This window comes from Papaver somniferum, chromosome 9 (genome assembly GCF_003573695.1).
Source record: "Papaver somniferum cultivar HN1 chromosome 9, ASM357369v1, whole genome shotgun sequence".
Classification (NCBI taxonomy): Eukaryota; Viridiplantae; Streptophyta; class Magnoliopsida; order Ranunculales; family Papaveraceae; genus Papaver; species Papaver somniferum.
The window spans coordinates 188,723,727-188,740,039 of NC_039366.1; the positions used below are offsets into that span (position 1 = coordinate 188,723,727).

Genomic DNA, 16,313 nt, shown 5'->3' on the forward strand with positions numbered 1-16,313 from the left:
TTTTTAAATTTGGGAGCAAGTTTGGTTTTAATGGGATAAAGAAGAAAAATTTGGTTGTTAAAATGGGAGCAAGTAAAATTTGGTTTTTGAATGGGAGAAAAGTAAATTATTTATTTTTATTTTTATTTTTTAACAGTAAATAAAATTTGGTTTTTGAATGGGAGCAAGCCCACTGTTGGTTTTGTGTTTGCTTTGGCTCAGCTGGTTTGAAAACGTTTTGTGAAAGTGAGTCCAAAATCTCGGCCTAGAATTTGGGTACTCGGCCCACTAACGAGTTAACCTAGCGTGATCGGTTACAAGCTCAGCTGGGTTTAAAAACCCAGAATACAAAATACAAGTCCAAATTAAACAAGCTCACAAAAATTAAATACAAGCCCACAAATTAAACAAACAAGCCCACAAAAATTAATTACAAACTCAACAGAAAATAAAAAGCCCAGAAATTGGCTTTAATATTACAAGCCCACAATTAAAAATTGGAAGACCACAATTCGGGTTCTCTTAAATGGGTTTACCTTTTTAGCACAGCCCAGCTGCTCTGATATTGTTGCAAAAACCCAGTTGGGCTTTGGTTCTTTTCCTTCGTGGCGTCCCAGCAGAGGAAAACAGGTTCAGAACAGCATGCCCAACAGCAAAAGAAGTGAAGCAGATGCAGATGCAAGTGCGATGAAGTGAAATGCAAAATAGCCAAGAAAACTACCCGAAAAACACAGCACCAATCCCCGGCAGCGGCGCCAAAAACTTGGTGGGCCCGGGAAAGCGTATAAAATTGAAGTGAAATGAAACGGGCCTACAGTAATACCGCAAGTGTACGGTTGTCAGTTATAGCTCGTGCAAGTACGGGTCGATCCACAGAGACTGGGGGTGTTTTGTAGTGTTTAGCTATTTTGGGTTCTAGTTGGCTATTGGGCTTTAGGTATCAAAGGGTTGTGGTACCAATGGGTTATGAATACCCTTTGGAACTGTTGGGCTTGGAATACCCTTTGAGTAAATTGGGCTTAATGGGTTTGTTGTAATGATGAAGTGCTTTAGGCCTTGGGCCTTTGAATGATAATGAACTGTGAACTAGGCTTTGGCCTTAAACTTAGGCTTGGGTTCTTTTGATGTGAACTGGGCCTTAGCCCTTAACCTGGGCTTTTGGTATGATTTGGGCCTTAGCTGGAGCTAGGCTTTTTAGCTATGAACCTGGGCTTTTAGTCTTTGGTTCTAAGCTAGCTGTTTGGAGCAGCAGCAGACAAGGCTGGACTAGAGAGGAAGCAGCAGCAGCAGTGGTGGCTTCAGCAGCAGCAGAAGCAGTGCACAGCAGCAGCAAAAGCAGTAGCAAGTAGTAGCAGCTGGGGGAGAACAAGGCAGCAGAGCAAAGGCAGGTGCTCAGCAGGGAAAGGGAGAGCAGGAGTTGTGCAGGCAGACAAGGTAAAGCAGGCTCTAGGCAGTCAGGAAACAAAATCACACAGGGCCAAGGATGACATTTACAATGACAATGAAGATGGTAGTGAAACAAACTAACAATGATCATGGGAAAGAAGCAAAAATCAGTGGCAATGAGGCACAAAGGCAGTTAGCCTAAGGCAAGGGAGCAGCAATGAAACAAATGGTAACAGTGGCAGTTAACAGGAAACAAAACCAAATAAACCAAGGTTGTTAGCCAAGGGCAGGGAGGAGAAGAAGTAACAAAACAGTTAAGTTGCAAGTGACTGTGAAAACAAAATGTGGGTTAAGCTAAGGCTTTGAATCCACCCTTGTGTCCTAACTAAACAATGCAATTCTAGATTTAAAAACTTAAGCATCCAACTAGAATGGGAAGAAAATCAGCTTGCTCACTGATTTGCCCCCACAGGCATATCAGAGCACCAACTACTTCCCATTACTCAAGCAAAATAGGCCTTCCTAGCAATTCATCATTCATTAGTGCACTAAGGTTTCATCTGAGCCTCAGCAGTGAACTCAGAACATAATTAACACTACAATGGAACTAAACATGATCATTTAAACTACTAAACAGTGAATGAAAATTTGCAAAAGAAGAACCCTAAAAATTAACAGTGAAATCAGCAAAGAACAAACATGAACAGAAATTGAAGAACCCTAAATATTAAATTGAAAATTAAAACTAAAATTAAACAGTGATTAACCCAAATTTGGGGGTATCTCGGCTAACCAAGAACACCCTTTAACATCCTACATCACTTCCCTTTTATAGTTTACAACAAAACCCTAAATTGAAAATCCCCAAATCAGCAGGATTAGGGTTTCGAGAATAACTAAAATTAACTCACCCTCTGATGCAAATAGACTCGACCCATGCTTGTACTTCTCCTCCTCTGCTAATCCTCTACTCGAACGCTGCTCCAATTTCCTTCTTCTCTCCACTGTGAAACCCTAGCTATGTTTGTCTTCTTGGTAGCATCAAAAATTAATGTTAAGAACAAGACAGACACGACTAGGGAAGAGGTAGGTGATGGTGGTGGTGTCCTTGTGGTCGTGGTGGAGATGGAGACGGCGGAGCGGACATGGCAGTGTCTGCCATGGTCGGGGGAAGAGGAGAAATTTGGGGGAAGTGAGTTTTGGGGAAGAAGAAGGTGGGTGTTTGTTTTGGGTCGATGGGTTTGATGGCTAAGGTGTTGAGCGGAATCATCTGAAGTTGATGCGCAGCGAGGAGATCCGTCGGATGTGAAGATGGTAGGTGGATCCAACGGCGATACGGAGGTAAGCGTGGAGCGACCGTCGGATGAAGGGATGTAGCAAAACGGACGACCCAAGATGGAGATGGGCGTTGCGATGTAAAGCGGGGGCTTCGGAGTTTGATGTGCGATGATGGAGCGACCGTAGGATGCTGAACTGCTTCGATCTGACGGCTGAAATCCGAGACGGGCTTGGATAGTGGAAATGTGTTTGAGTAAGGGTTTTGGGCCTTGGGTATGCCAAGCCCATATCTTCTTTAAGGACAATTCTTCTTCTTCAAGCCCACTTCTAGCCTTTTGGTCTTGTGCACAACATTCTTCGCGGCTTCCTTGTGTAATTCCTCCCGGCTTTTCACTACTTTTCTGCTCCGCAAATCATCCAGACTTTATTTGGTACCTAAAAATGCAAAAATTAATTAAGAAAAATATTTATTCTTGAAAACAATGAAAATACAGAATATGGGATAAAATGTAGAATTAATGCACAAAAGATGAGTTAAATGCCAACAAAAAGGGATAAATATATACAATATTTGGCACTCATCAAGCAGGCTTGAAGCAGAGTATCATTGACAAGAATGTGTTGTTTGTGCTTCCATATGAGAAACTAGCTACACTGCCAGGCATTTTTTCCTGTAATTACAACAAAGTAATGTTAATGCCATATAATTTGTAATATTAAGTCATGTTGCTCTAACTAAAGACAAACATTAACAAACAAACAACAAAACAATTAATGTTACCTTCACCATTTCACAGAATGCAGGAATTTTCTTGTACTTCTCCTCATAGCTGCCATGAAGATTCTGCAACACGATATTTCTTGCTCTCCATGCTGTATGGTACTTAATGTTCACTTTCATTGTTTTGTTGAACTCATTTGCCAATGACTCAGGATCAGTGATTTTGTTTTTGCTACCTAGAGTCTCCAACCTATGCATGTACCAGTCTGCTACAAATTCTGGATTTGCACATATGTTCTCCCCTTTAACATTTCCATTGCATGTGTGCTTCACATTCCAACTTCTCAGAGTAAATGTAGTTCCTTCACCCTTGAAAACTCTTCCATAAATGAACATAGGACACTTGGTCTTCTCATGATGAATGCACTTCACCCTAATCTTGTAGTTGTTTGAATCTTTAAACTTGACCTGATGTCTATGCTTCACACAGTAGGCCCTCAAATGCTTCTTGAAAGCATTCTTGCTTACAAACTTGCTTCCCTTCACTAGGATGTAAGGATCCACTTGTTCAAAAGTAATTCCCTCAGGGAACATCTCCTCAGCTTCCTCATCCTTAAAATGTTGTGCATGCTCTTCTTCAAACTGTGTGTTATCATGAGGCTTTGAACAATTAGGCCCATCAGTCTTGTTGCTTTCTGATACTATAAGTTCAAGCCCATCATTCTTGTTGGTTTCTGATACAAATTCCCAAAAACAAATGACTCAGTTAGAGACCTTCAAACAAACATAACAAACAAACATAACAAACAAACAAATAATAAGAAGAAAAAAAAGACTAGAAAACAAATGACAGTTTACCTTCTTCTTCTCTGTCAGAGACCAAGTCCCCATAATGGTCCTCTACAAAACCACAGAGATAAGGGCATTAGTACTAAATAAATTAAACAAATCTACAATCAAACACATCAAAGTTTAAAAAGAGACATAAGCAATCACATACCTTCCTTGTCATTCTCAACCTCCACCTCCCCAAAGTTTGGATCACCAGCATCACTATCAACATTATCACCATCACTTGCAACATCATTATCAACATTATCACCATCACTTCTCTCACTTGCAGTACCATATGAAAGATACCCATTCTCAACTTTTTGTAGAAACTTATTGTAACTCTTGATATCTTTCTCTTCATTGTCATTGTCATTCATCTTCAGGACATCCTCATCATCAGGGTTACATTCATCTTCTTCTACATTTTTCAAGTGCTCTTGGGCAACTGCAAACAAATCTTCCACCACTTCTGCCTGTGTTGTAGCTTCAACCCAAAAGTTATGATTGAAATAATCATCTAATCTAGGTATCTCATTACCTTGTTCAGCTCCACTAGCCTCCAAAACAGGATTACGCTCAGCTACACTTGCTTTTGTTTGTTGAGTAAACTGTGGAATATAAACATCTCCATCATCATTCTCAGCTACACTTGCTTGCGTTTGTTGAGTAAACTGTGGAACTGATACACCTCCATCATCAACATATTCATCAAAAACATCTTCTTCACTACCAGCTAAATCAACAAATACTTTAGTAGGATTCTTCTTCTTCATCCTTGGTATTCTTTGACTTCTTCTAACTGACTTTCCATGCCATCTCTTAGGTGATGAACCACTAGTAAAAACTGGTTTAGGTGGAGTCTTAGAGACTGGCTTCTTTGGAGTCACATTCTTTTTGGGTGTCATTTGTGGTGGAGGAGGCTGTGAATCTGCAGTAACCTGAGATACATCTATCTCACCATTCTCATCTAGTGGCATCACTTGCAAATACAATGTAATCCAACCATGTTCATCTTCAATTGCATTTTCCCAGAAAAACCAAAATTCTACATCATTAATGATGTTTGATGGTAGGCATGTATCAACAAACCATAGAAGGTCCAATGTCTCCTTACTGGTTAATCTCAACATTAGGACTAATCCTAGACTTTAACTGATTTATACCCATATCTTCTCTGGACAAACCCTTAAACTCAAAACACATAGCAGTGTTGATTAGATCCTTCACCTTAATATTTCTGGTTAGAAATATGTCCTGTTGAACCTCTTTAACCACTTTAACCACTTGCTTTCTACAATTAAGAACAACAAAATATATATCAGACAAATTTATGGAAAACCCATCTCAGACAAATTCTAGAACCATGAAAACCCTAGAAATCAATTATCACACAAACCATAAAAAACCCTAGAAATCAATTTCGGTTAATCATTATCAGCAAAACCCAATTTTGAAATTAAGAAACCCTAGAAATTTATCAGTAGAACTTCATTATCAGCAGAACAAATTCGAACTTCATAAAAATTCTATAAACAGAGAAAACCCTAGAAATATAAACACCGACAAACCCAAATAAATCAACCTTACAAACAAAACCCATAATATGTTCATCACTGAAACGTTAAAATCAACCGAGAAACCTCAAAAAAAAAAGATTAGTGTTTTTTGTTACCTCTCTGTAGAACGCTTCTTCCTTCTCGTCATCTTCACCAGCAGGAAATCTTCAATTTATTCTTCGAATCTCAACTAACAAAACACCGTTTCACTGATTTATCTAAAAACCCTCTCTGAAGAACCCTCTCTGAAGAACAAAAGAGAAGAAGAAACTAAATGAATCGATTTCTCAATCCAAGAATCTTCTGTTATTCCTTACATCTTCCCGCACTGTCGATAATAACAATGAAGAACTATCTTGGCCGTTCAATTCATCCTCGAGATTTCGTGTTACTTAGATTAGGCTCTTAGATAGCAACACGTGGAGATCTTATCGAGACAGGTGAACATTTAAACGTGTGTGACTGACACACACGTGTGAAGGACATTTCAGTAATCTTACCACATGTATGAGATCTCCCTATATGATATTTTGGCGAGATATTGACAAGTCAACGTGATAAATTGACCGAGATGGTTAAAGTTGATGGAATCCGTTTAACTTGCCTAGTTTTGCAAGAAACAAAAAAAGTGGCCTAGAAATGAAAGTGAGGGTCCATACGAGGCCTACTTGTGCATATAGGGTTTTGGACTCTCGGAAGAGTTTGTCAGATATTAATACAATTAACCATCTAATATCAAGCAAAACGAAGAAAATAAAATTTTGACGTACTAACTCTTTTCGATGATCCTATTGGTTCATGAAGAGGAAATTTCGGTTAGAGAGAGAAATAACGTATTTTACGGAAGACGATTTTTCCAATCTGAAATTTTTTCAATTTTTTTTCTAAAGTCATGGAGGAGAGTACAGATCCAGGAGGGGGCGTAGAACCTTTGGTTGAGCAACATGAAGGAATGGATGTGGAGATTGAAAACGTCAAACATCCAAAATCTGGGCAGAGATGTGGAGAGGGTTTTTTTTTTCGATATCTTTCAAGCAAAAACTCATGTCCTTTGGAAACCAAGGAATTCTCAATGAGGAAATTTTCTTGAATGATATCACAGACAATTTGGCAGAGTGTGAGATTGATTCAATTGCTGGGAAGGATGATTTAAACCCAAATATTCCTTCTATTAGTATCGATTTGGATACCAGGAAGAAAATATGTCAAAAATGGAAGTGGTGTATTATAGGGAAAGTCCAAAGCAAGAATTTGGGGTTCAAATATATGCAGGAGAAGGTTAATCAAATGTGGAAGCTATCTGCACCTCTTGTTATGCTGGATTTAGGTAAGGATTTCTTCTTATTTAAATTTGGTAATTTGGAAGATTATAAAAAAAGTGGTTTTTGGAAGTCCATGGTTTATATTAGGACACTTTCTCAATCTCCAGAGATGGAGTCCGAATTTTAGGCCTTCAACTGCCAAGATGGAGAAGACTGTTGTATGGGCAAGGCTACCGGAATTACCGCTTGAATATTTTGATAGAGATATCTTGTTTCAGATTGGAAACAAGATTGGACAGACAATTAAAGTCGATCTCACTACTGAACAAGTTGCCAGAGGAAGGTATGCTCAAATTTGTGTAGAAATTGATACTTCAAATTCCTTAGTACCATGCATACGGATTGATGGGTGTTTACAGAAAGTGGAATATGAAGGTCTTAGCCAAGTGTGCTTCAAATGTGGGAAAATCACTCACAAGCAAGCAAGTTGTGATTTTGAACAAAATGGGAAGAATACTGTGGAGGTTGATCTTTCAAGAACAACAGGTGTTAGGGGAAATGTCAATAAGGAAAATGAGGGATTTGGGCCATGGTTGCTGGCTGAGGATAGAAAGAAAAAGAAGCTAACCAGAATGATGGAAAGAATGGCTTTGGTGATGGTCAGGGCAAGCGCGGTGAGTATAATCACATGACTAGTAGGGAATGGACAGTGGTGTCCAGAAGGACTCGGGAAAATGGGCAGAGCAGCAGTCGACAGGGTGGTTCAATGACCAAAGGGTCATTTGCTGAGAATTCAAACAGTTTCGCGTCCCTTCATAATGTTGATAATGACGACATTAATGAGATAATTGATAATCGTAGCAAGGAGAATGGAGAGATTGGCTCTCAAGAGGTAATTATGAGAGGAGTGGAAAGTTCCACTAAGCATACTTATGCTAGCAATAATGATCAGTTACAAAAAAACAATCGTAAAGATGGTAAATCTCAACAGGCTAAGGGATTCGTTTCTCATGCAATGGGAGTTACAGGAAAAGGAATCATTCAAAATAATGAGGGAAGTAATGAGAGGAATGAACCATTGGTTTTCAAGGCTAAAGCAAATATAAATAGAGATACGAACAGTAAGTCTGGAAAGAAACTTACTACAGTTGAAGAAAGTAATGGATCATCAAACCGAACTCCTCAACATCTTTTCACAAGAGTCGCAGGTGCAATTAGTGGAGGAGTGGATGGTAGAGGATATTCTGGTGAACCAAGCTCATCCAGAGTTGGCAGCAATGGAGGCAGACTTAATGGAGGTGATATTCGACCAAATATCGGTGGGGGGTCAACTTCAACAGCTGGTGGAGGAAATAGAAGTGCTGCACCAACGGATGGATTCCATGCTACCAAATCTGGTGCACTTACCAAACCAAGTGAATTTGGATGGAATAGAGGAGAAGGTGAACAGAATCTTAAGGCCCATAAAGCTTTCCAACTCCAATTGGAATCATCTAGCACCAAAGGAGTTTCTAAGAGAAGAGAGGGAAGAGGCAAGTGCCACTCAAAGAATTGGTTAGAAGCAACAAGGCTGGAAATGATACTAGCACCATTGGTGGAGACCCCAGCCCTAGTAAGAGGACCAAAAGGTTTGTGGCGGATCGAGATGGATATCACTACCTGTTTGGACTTGGATGTTCCCCTAATCCTCACTCAAGCTTCCTACCTAAGTATTTTCTTCCAATTACTTACCCTGTGGCTCCCAGTTGGTGCTTCCAGAAGAAATGTAGGAGTATGGGACATGGTGGTAGAGAGAATGGCGAAGAAGCTGGCACCATGAAAGCGAAAGTTCTTGTCAAAAGTTGTTAGGCTTACTTTAATAAGAACCTCTATAGAGAGTAGGCCTATATGTATATGCCTTTATTGAAGATGGTAGCGGCAGTAGAGAACAAGATTACTATGCTAATGAGATTTTTTGTGGGAATTTGATGCAAATAAGTGAAGAGTGTGTTTAGTTTCATGAAATGTGATTTGTAAACCCAAGATGCAAGGAGGGTCAGGGGCTAAAAACTTGAAATTGGTTAACAAGTCTTTTAGTGATTATGGAGATACTCTAAGGAAATAAATGCTTAATGGAGGAGAATTATGCTGGAGAAGAATAAGGATAGTGATGATTATATCCTTCCAGCTGAGCCGAGCATGGCGATTGGAAGCATTACTCGGTCAAACTCACAAGTGTTGCTATCTCAAGCTTGTTATCAAATTTAGTTGTCAAAACTATATCTTGATTTCTAGTATACAATTAGTTAAGTCTCGGACTGGGATAAAAACATGGTTGAGAAACAAAGGATTACAACAGTCATCATTACGTTCTACCATTTGAGGAGAAGATCAACCGAAGATTTTGGATAACTTCATCAAAAAAAAGGTAAGTGAAGACTGAACCACCTATGTCTCAAGTTATATTCACTTTCTATCATTTTGAGACGATGTCGCATAACTGATCAGACTAGTAAGCATATATAAGAATTTCGAGTCAAGTTTATCTTGATAATTTCTCGAAATATAATGGCTAAGCTTAATGAATATTTTTTCATACTTGATGAATTTCGGTTTAGGACAATTTATTGTTCGAAATCAAAATCATGATTCAAGTTTATCATTCAGAAATAGCCTGGAACAGTGATATGTGTCATTGATGTAATTCAGGAATGTTTCGGCTTGATTTAGATAAATATAGAACTACTACTGATTCAGATACAAGACAATGGTATCAATTTTACGGAAAACTGCTATAAGTCTGAAACCGTATTACATGTAGATATATAGATATCGACTTACAGACTAGTGGTAAACATATTTTTATATTTATCATACTGAAAATCTGTGTGACTCGTGAAACCCGATAGGTGTGCATACTCGTATGCAAATCATTCTTGAACTGTGTTTACGAACCAGGGGTGAGTATCCAAACTGGTATGCAAGCTTAAAAAATTTTATGTTCTAGAACTCGGTAGCGTATCCAAACCGGTACGCAAACCTTAAAAGTTCTGTGAACTCCAGAACTTAGGTTTGGTGGAGAGTTTGCAAACTGGTACGCAAACCTTAAAAGTTCCATGAACTCTGGAACTTGGTTTTGGTATAAAGTTTCCAAACCGGTTTGCGAACTGTGACTGAACCGACTCATGAAATACTATGTATTTGTATTCGTACATCTACTAATCATGTCGATTACACTTTCAAGTGTATTTAAATTATTTCTTCGAAATAATTAACATTTGATTAATTTTCTTTAGCTACTAGACTTAAATCATGACATGTTTGTGACTCAGAGTTAATGTCTTGTGTGTTCATGAAAATTAATATTAAGCTTTTAAGTTCAAACCGACTAGTTTCGGCTAACCATGTTGAAAATAGTCATTATACACGGTTTGGTTAAGGTCTCACCTAACCAGAGTGTATATCTTGCTTATTTATATCATATTCAAAGTTTCATCTAGGTGAATATTGATTGCTTGGTTCCAAAGCTATCTTAGCTTATACCTAAAGCAACCTATACTTTGAATGTCTATAAAAGGGGAACTCCAAGCAACTGGAATTTTTGAATTCTGAAACTGTTTTTTGGTGTTTCCTAGTTGTATCTAGAGTCGTCCTATCCAGAAACCCTTTTTGGGTTTTGCGACTATAAAGACTTCATTGGGATTCGTGAAGCCAGGTCCAGTTATCTTTCCTTGATAACTCGAGTATCCTGATCTTGATTGTTTGTAGAGTTTACTCCAACGATCAAGATAGATATTAATCATCAAAGTTCTATTCGTCTCAGACTTTGTTAACCACAAGTTTTATACTTGTGAGGTGAATAATAATTCAGGATGCACTTCGGGTTTCATAAGTCCATATTTTGGGATACCTAGACTTCTGTCTAATTGCTATCGATTTCCATCACCTTGATCATTCGTTTTATTTTGATCACACATTTGATCGTAATCAGAAAATCAATTATATAGTGAAAAGACGAGGGTACCCAAATAAACCACAATCTTTTTGTTTTAACCTATAAGTCCTCTACCGAATGTGATCATCTATGGACAAAGTCGAGACAATACGACAATTCAGTTCACACTTCGTGTGATTTTCTATGGATACGAGATCGAGATAATACAACAACAAGATAACTTGTGTAATTGACTATGGATACAAGATCGAGACAATACGACAACAAAGTGTGTACTTGATAATAGGTTCGGAAATAACAAAATTCTATAGGATCACTATCAAGTATTACAGATTTAACGTACTAAGTGTAATTTACTTTTAAGTATAATAAAAACAATTATAATAGCGGAATAAAAAAGTAAATGACACATCAAGATTTTGTTAAGCCGCAAATGCAGAAAAAACCTGGGACCTAGTTTAGTTTTGAATACTCTCACAATTAAGTTGTTATACAAAATATAAACCAACTTCATATAGTTGAGACTAAGCTGACTACCCCTACCTACTTAGTTCCCTCAGTATCCTTGCGCCTTCGACTTCTAGTGTCGCACACGTGAATAAAAAGTCCTTTGGATCGTATTCCAAACAACAAAGGAAGAATATGTTTGGTTACCACTCTAATCAATCTTTCTAAAGATTTTGATGAGTTGTTGACAAAGGCTCGTATGTTTAATCAAATAAACTTCTTTGTCTGGTTAGATCAATCTAACTTTAACTACCGAAATAGTCAAGTACAGATTCATACTCAATGAATATAAATCTCAAAGAGAAATATAGAGAATAGCGATCTCACGCAACTAATCAATCAGATCTATCAAAGATAAATCAATTCTAGTTGGATCCCAGCCGATCAAGGTTTGTTCACTAAATCCACAAGATACGAAAACTAATAAGAATTATTCTTCATCTTCAGATCTTCCATTGCCTTCAAATACCTGCACAACACCACTTGAATCTCTTGTGATCAATCACACACATAACGGAGTGTGTTAACAATGGATTATCACAAGATTTCTTTATATCTAACAACAGTTCTAAAAATCTCGTCGATACTTTGATCTAGTATGAATGAATCTTATATCAGAAGAGAAGATTCTCAAGCATAAACAAACAAGGTGCAGTCAAAGTTTCAACAACTGTCAAATCGAAGACTAGTAACACTTCAATTATCTAGTTTCCCACCAACGATACTCGTGGAGCTTCTTGATACCACAGAAGTCTTTAAACGAGCGGTCGTAAGAGATTTCACCTAATCAGGATACTTTCCTCTCTGAATAGACGGCTCCACCAGAAACAACAAGAAATGAAGTTTGCGTGGCACTTAGGATGGTTTACTAAAAAATCAAACTTAGTTATTTATAGACCAAAGATGTTTGGACACCAAGGAATTTCCAAAACCGAAAATATTCTCAAGATAAGCAATGAATGCCCAAATTCGGTTTTCATAAAATAAATGTTGGTCCAATATTTCCTGAAATCTCTCAATAGAAAATCTCCAATTAGTAAATGCACATTACTAATTTTTAGTCTCTAGAGCTATGCATTAATTGCTGGTAATTAAAGCATATTAAATTCAAAAAACTTATTTTATTTCGGCACATGATCACATTGAGTATGAAGCAATATCTTTGAACAATAAATGATAAGAGTTACTGTGCGTGTTCAAAGTATGTTGACATCTTTTCACTGCAAATCCTTATTTCATATTTACATGGATTTTCTTCTTGGAATCAGTTTTACCACACTTCCAAACAAGTCTAGAATTGGTTTGTCAGTATTCCAAGACTACTACGCGACTGGTCATACTAAATCACAATGGTTAGTTGTGATCTGTCTTACCAAGTCACGTACATGGGTTCAATCGGTTATACCAATCACCAGGATCGGTTCTACCTAAATATGGTACCTACTTGTGATCGGTCAAACCAGTCACTAGGATCGGTTTCATCTACACATGATATATTCTTGTGATATGTCATACCAGTCACTAGGTTCAGTTACACCAATTACAAGGATCTGTCACACAACACTTATGATCGGTCATACCAATTACAAGGATCGATCATATCATCTCATGGTGATTACTTAGGATTGGTTACACCAATTACCAGTACCAGTCATACCAAATCATAAGTCTAGGTATTGTGATCGGTTATAACAAGATACATAACCTGAGTTAATATCGGTTTAACCAACTCACACATATTGGCCATCAAAGAATATTCAATGAATAGCTGGACCAATACCTATTGATTTCCCTTTCGATTTACGAAGCAAGTTCAAGAATGTACTTCCTTTAAAAAAATGTAAAACATTATTTCTTGGGATGAAATATTTACCATAACCCATACACATAATCATAACACTATATACAAGATTATGTCGATGTCATATCTACGAAGTTCAAAAGATAAGTGTTATATTTCGTAGTATAATTCCTTAATACTATTATCATACTATTATCATCATGTCTCATCACTGGAGTATTATATACAATATGTACAATATATACAGCTTCGCAGTTATTTTTTCACTATAGAACGACTTGAAAGATACGTCATAAACGAAACAGTTCAAGTCAATATTACTAAACTCAAGTGGAAGGATGATGTCGCCGTTGTAGTTCATTGCTTCTTCACATTCTTCAGGTCTTCAGAGTAATAATTGTATGTCTCAACATTCCAAGACTTTTTAATCTAACCTAAACGAAGTTGACTCTAGTATTTAATCAAGCGACTCTAGATGAGTTTTGATACTAAAATATGACAACCAAACTTGACATACCAACACTTGGTGAGTTCAACCAAGCTATGCTCTAACATATAGGCTTAATATGTGGGATGCAGATTTAGTTTAAAGTCTTCAATTGAGTTGAAGAAACTCTTAGTTAGTGTGACGTCATCTAAGGGAATGAATTGCGCGGAGTCCTGCTGGGATTCAAGAGGCGTAAGGAGCGCGGTTGTACATTAATCGGTGAGATACCTTTTAGGGATCAACTACATTCCAGTCTGAAGTTAATTGGTAGTAGGATAGTGTCTGTAGCGGCTTAATACAGTTTGGTGCTTAATTTGGACTAGGTCCCGGGATTTTTCTGCATTTGTGGTATCCTCATTAAACAAAACTTCTGGTGTCTGTGTTATCTTTTTCCCGCATTATATTGTTTATCTTTATAATTGAAATATCACAGGTTGTGCGCTGATCAATTATAATAGAGACACCCTACCTAGTTTGTTGATACGACTTGATTGATTATTGGACATTGGTCTTTGGTACCAACCAAGTTATCTCTTTGTGATTAGGTTCACGGATTCGGTTCTGTAAACGTTCTAAACACAAGAGATAGAGATATAACTCTTAATACTATTCCTTGATTGAGTTTCATTCTCAGAGTTGTATTGAGTTTGTCCATACATATTGCCTAAGAAAAAAGTGGTGGTGTATTTTGATACCCCCGCATTTTCAATTGGTATCAAAGCAGGAAAACCCGCTTAGATCTAATAAGTCTGTGTTTGAAGAAGTCTGATTTTATGGACAGAAACGAAATCTCGAAAAACGTATCACCAGTTAGGAATCGTTCATACATGTTTCACGAGTTTGGCTCACATGAGAAAACATCTATTACATCATCTAAAACTGTGAATAACTGGGAAACACGCCTAGAAGAACAATTGGATGAACTTTCTGACGAAAGTGATTCTGATATCGATGAAGATGTTGATAAAGAAGTCTCACAATATATTTAGTTGTTTGACCACCTCTTAAAAGGAGAAAGACTGGCATCTTGTCTGACTCGGTTTCCGACTCCTCTCTGTCAAGAAAACAAGAAAATGAGAAAGATATTTAAATATTATGATTGTGATTATCACTTAATACAACCCCTTTTTAAAGATTACGAAGAAGAAGTACGTTCATGGAACTTTAGATTCGAGAGATCGATCTGTACAATTCTGGCCTAATCCAAGAAATAAAGAATCTTTTTATCTTCAACTTTAAATCCTAAAGCCTAAATTGAAGACACAAAGAAAAAATAATCTATGTACTGAGCAATCTTCCTAATATGTATGAACCCTAGATACCTTCCTGATTCGATTATAGGTTTGAGAGTTTCATTCGTGAAGGATCTTCTTCTTCGTTTATCATACAATATAAGAAATAAAATATAAAACTGCTGTGACATAGACATTTTTTTCAAGAGAAATATAGAGAGTTGGATTGGTTGTTACTCAGGAGAAGATGAGAAATACAATCCCTCTCTTTTTGTGTTACATAAAAAGGGTAAAATAGGTATTTAATAAAAATGTTGGATAACAAATATATACCCCGAGAACTAGGAAAAAATTCCTATTTTTGTTGCTTAGTGCAAACGCGTTACAAAGCCTCATGTAGCACAAACCATTTGCTTGCTACATTCTTTTTATAGGATTTCGGAGTAGGAAAAACACAGACTGAGTCACTAGGGGTGGGCGAAAAGCACTCAAATACACAAATTTTACTCAATCCAATCCGTATTTTGAAGGGTGGACACTCAATTTGTTTCTTGGCGATTGAGCACGGGTGAATTTTTAAAACCGCTACCAATGGAACGTCACTCATCCAATGGGAACTCGTACCTAAGGATAATGTTAGTATTGTACATATATGAAGGTTATTCTAGAAAATTGGTAGATGATATATATAGTTTCATATTGAGACGCGTTATAAGTCGTCCAAAATATTCCAAGATTATTAATTTTGAATTGATCAGAGGCCTTTATATCAAAATATATATATATATATATATATATATATATATATATATATTGTAATTTTTATTGTTGGAATGACATTATGTTACTCTTCTTATGTTAATTACTTATATTTCAGTCATCTAAATTTTAAAACTAAGGTATACTGCTCATATCCAACATTTACCTATTTTCATTTATATTTTTTATTTATAAATTCATATATCCATTTGCATCTGATTCACTCCCCGGCGGGTATCATATCTGACAGGTAATGAATTGGACATGTGTGAAAATTTCAAATCAATCGCGATGGATTGGATGCGTGCGTTGCTCACCCGAATCACCCCTGCCTAAGACCCACAGTCGATGGACTCCATCTTTTGGAATGATTTTTTAGGAACCATGGTTTTTTTTGAGGAGACCATGGTTTTATTAGGCCACCTTCCCATAGTGATAAGGGGTGTCCTAAAACGTTGAAATGACTAACCTACCCTTAACCTAATTTAATTTAAAACCAACCTAAAAACCACCTATATATATGACCACCACCTCCTCCCACCACCACCGTCGACCACCGCCGATTACCACCACCACC

At 37.3% G+C, this 16,313-nt stretch overlaps 2 protein-coding genes across 2 annotated transcripts; one reads left to right on the forward strand and one right to left on the reverse strand.

Moving 5' to 3' along the window:
- Positions 1 to 3,015: 3,015 nt before the first annotated feature.
- Positions 3,016 to 6,939, reverse strand: LOC113310041. The gene is made up of 6 exons (XM_026558595.1): positions 5,871 to 6,939; positions 4,365 to 5,489; positions 4,223 to 4,264; positions 3,425 to 4,098; positions 3,210 to 3,314; positions 3,016 to 3,078 (listed from the first exon to the last, which is right to left on the reverse strand). Exons 2-5 carry the CDS (start codon positions 5,326 to 5,328, stop codon positions 3,225 to 3,227), a joined length of 1,770 nt encoding a protein of 589 aa, XP_026414380.1. The 5' UTR covers positions 5,329 to 5,489; positions 5,871 to 6,939; the 3' UTR covers positions 3,016 to 3,078; positions 3,210 to 3,224.
- A 729-nt stretch (positions 6,940 to 7,668) lies between these two features.
- Positions 7,669 to 16,044, forward strand: LOC113310043. The gene is made up of 2 exons (XM_026558597.1): positions 7,669 to 9,423; positions 15,987 to 16,044. The coding sequence occupies exon 1, from the start codon at positions 7,705 to 7,707 to the stop codon at positions 8,833 to 8,835; it is 1,131 nt and encodes a 376-aa protein (XP_026414382.1). The 5' UTR covers positions 7,669 to 7,704; the 3' UTR covers positions 8,836 to 9,423; positions 15,987 to 16,044.
- Positions 16,045 to 16,313: the final 269 nt, after the last annotated feature.

Excerpts from the sequence above, each read along its gene's own strand:
- LOC113310041 (XM_026558595.1), bottom strand. The coding sequence starts at position 5,328 with ATGTTGAGATTAACCAGTAAGGAGACATTGGACCTTCTATGGTTTGTT. Across the intron at positions 4,265-4,364 it reads GGTTGAGAATGACAAGGAAG|AGGACCATTATGGGGACTTG; the intron begins GTATGTGATTGC and ends GTGGTTTTGTAG. Across the intron at positions 4,099-4,222 it reads CTCTGACAGAGAAGAAGAAG|AAACCAACAAGAATGATGGG; the intron begins GTAAACTGTCAT and ends AATTTGTATCAG.
- LOC113310043 (XM_026558597.1), top strand. The coding sequence starts at position 7,705 with ATGACTAGTAGGGAATGGACAGTGGTGTCCAGAAGGACTCGGGAAAAT.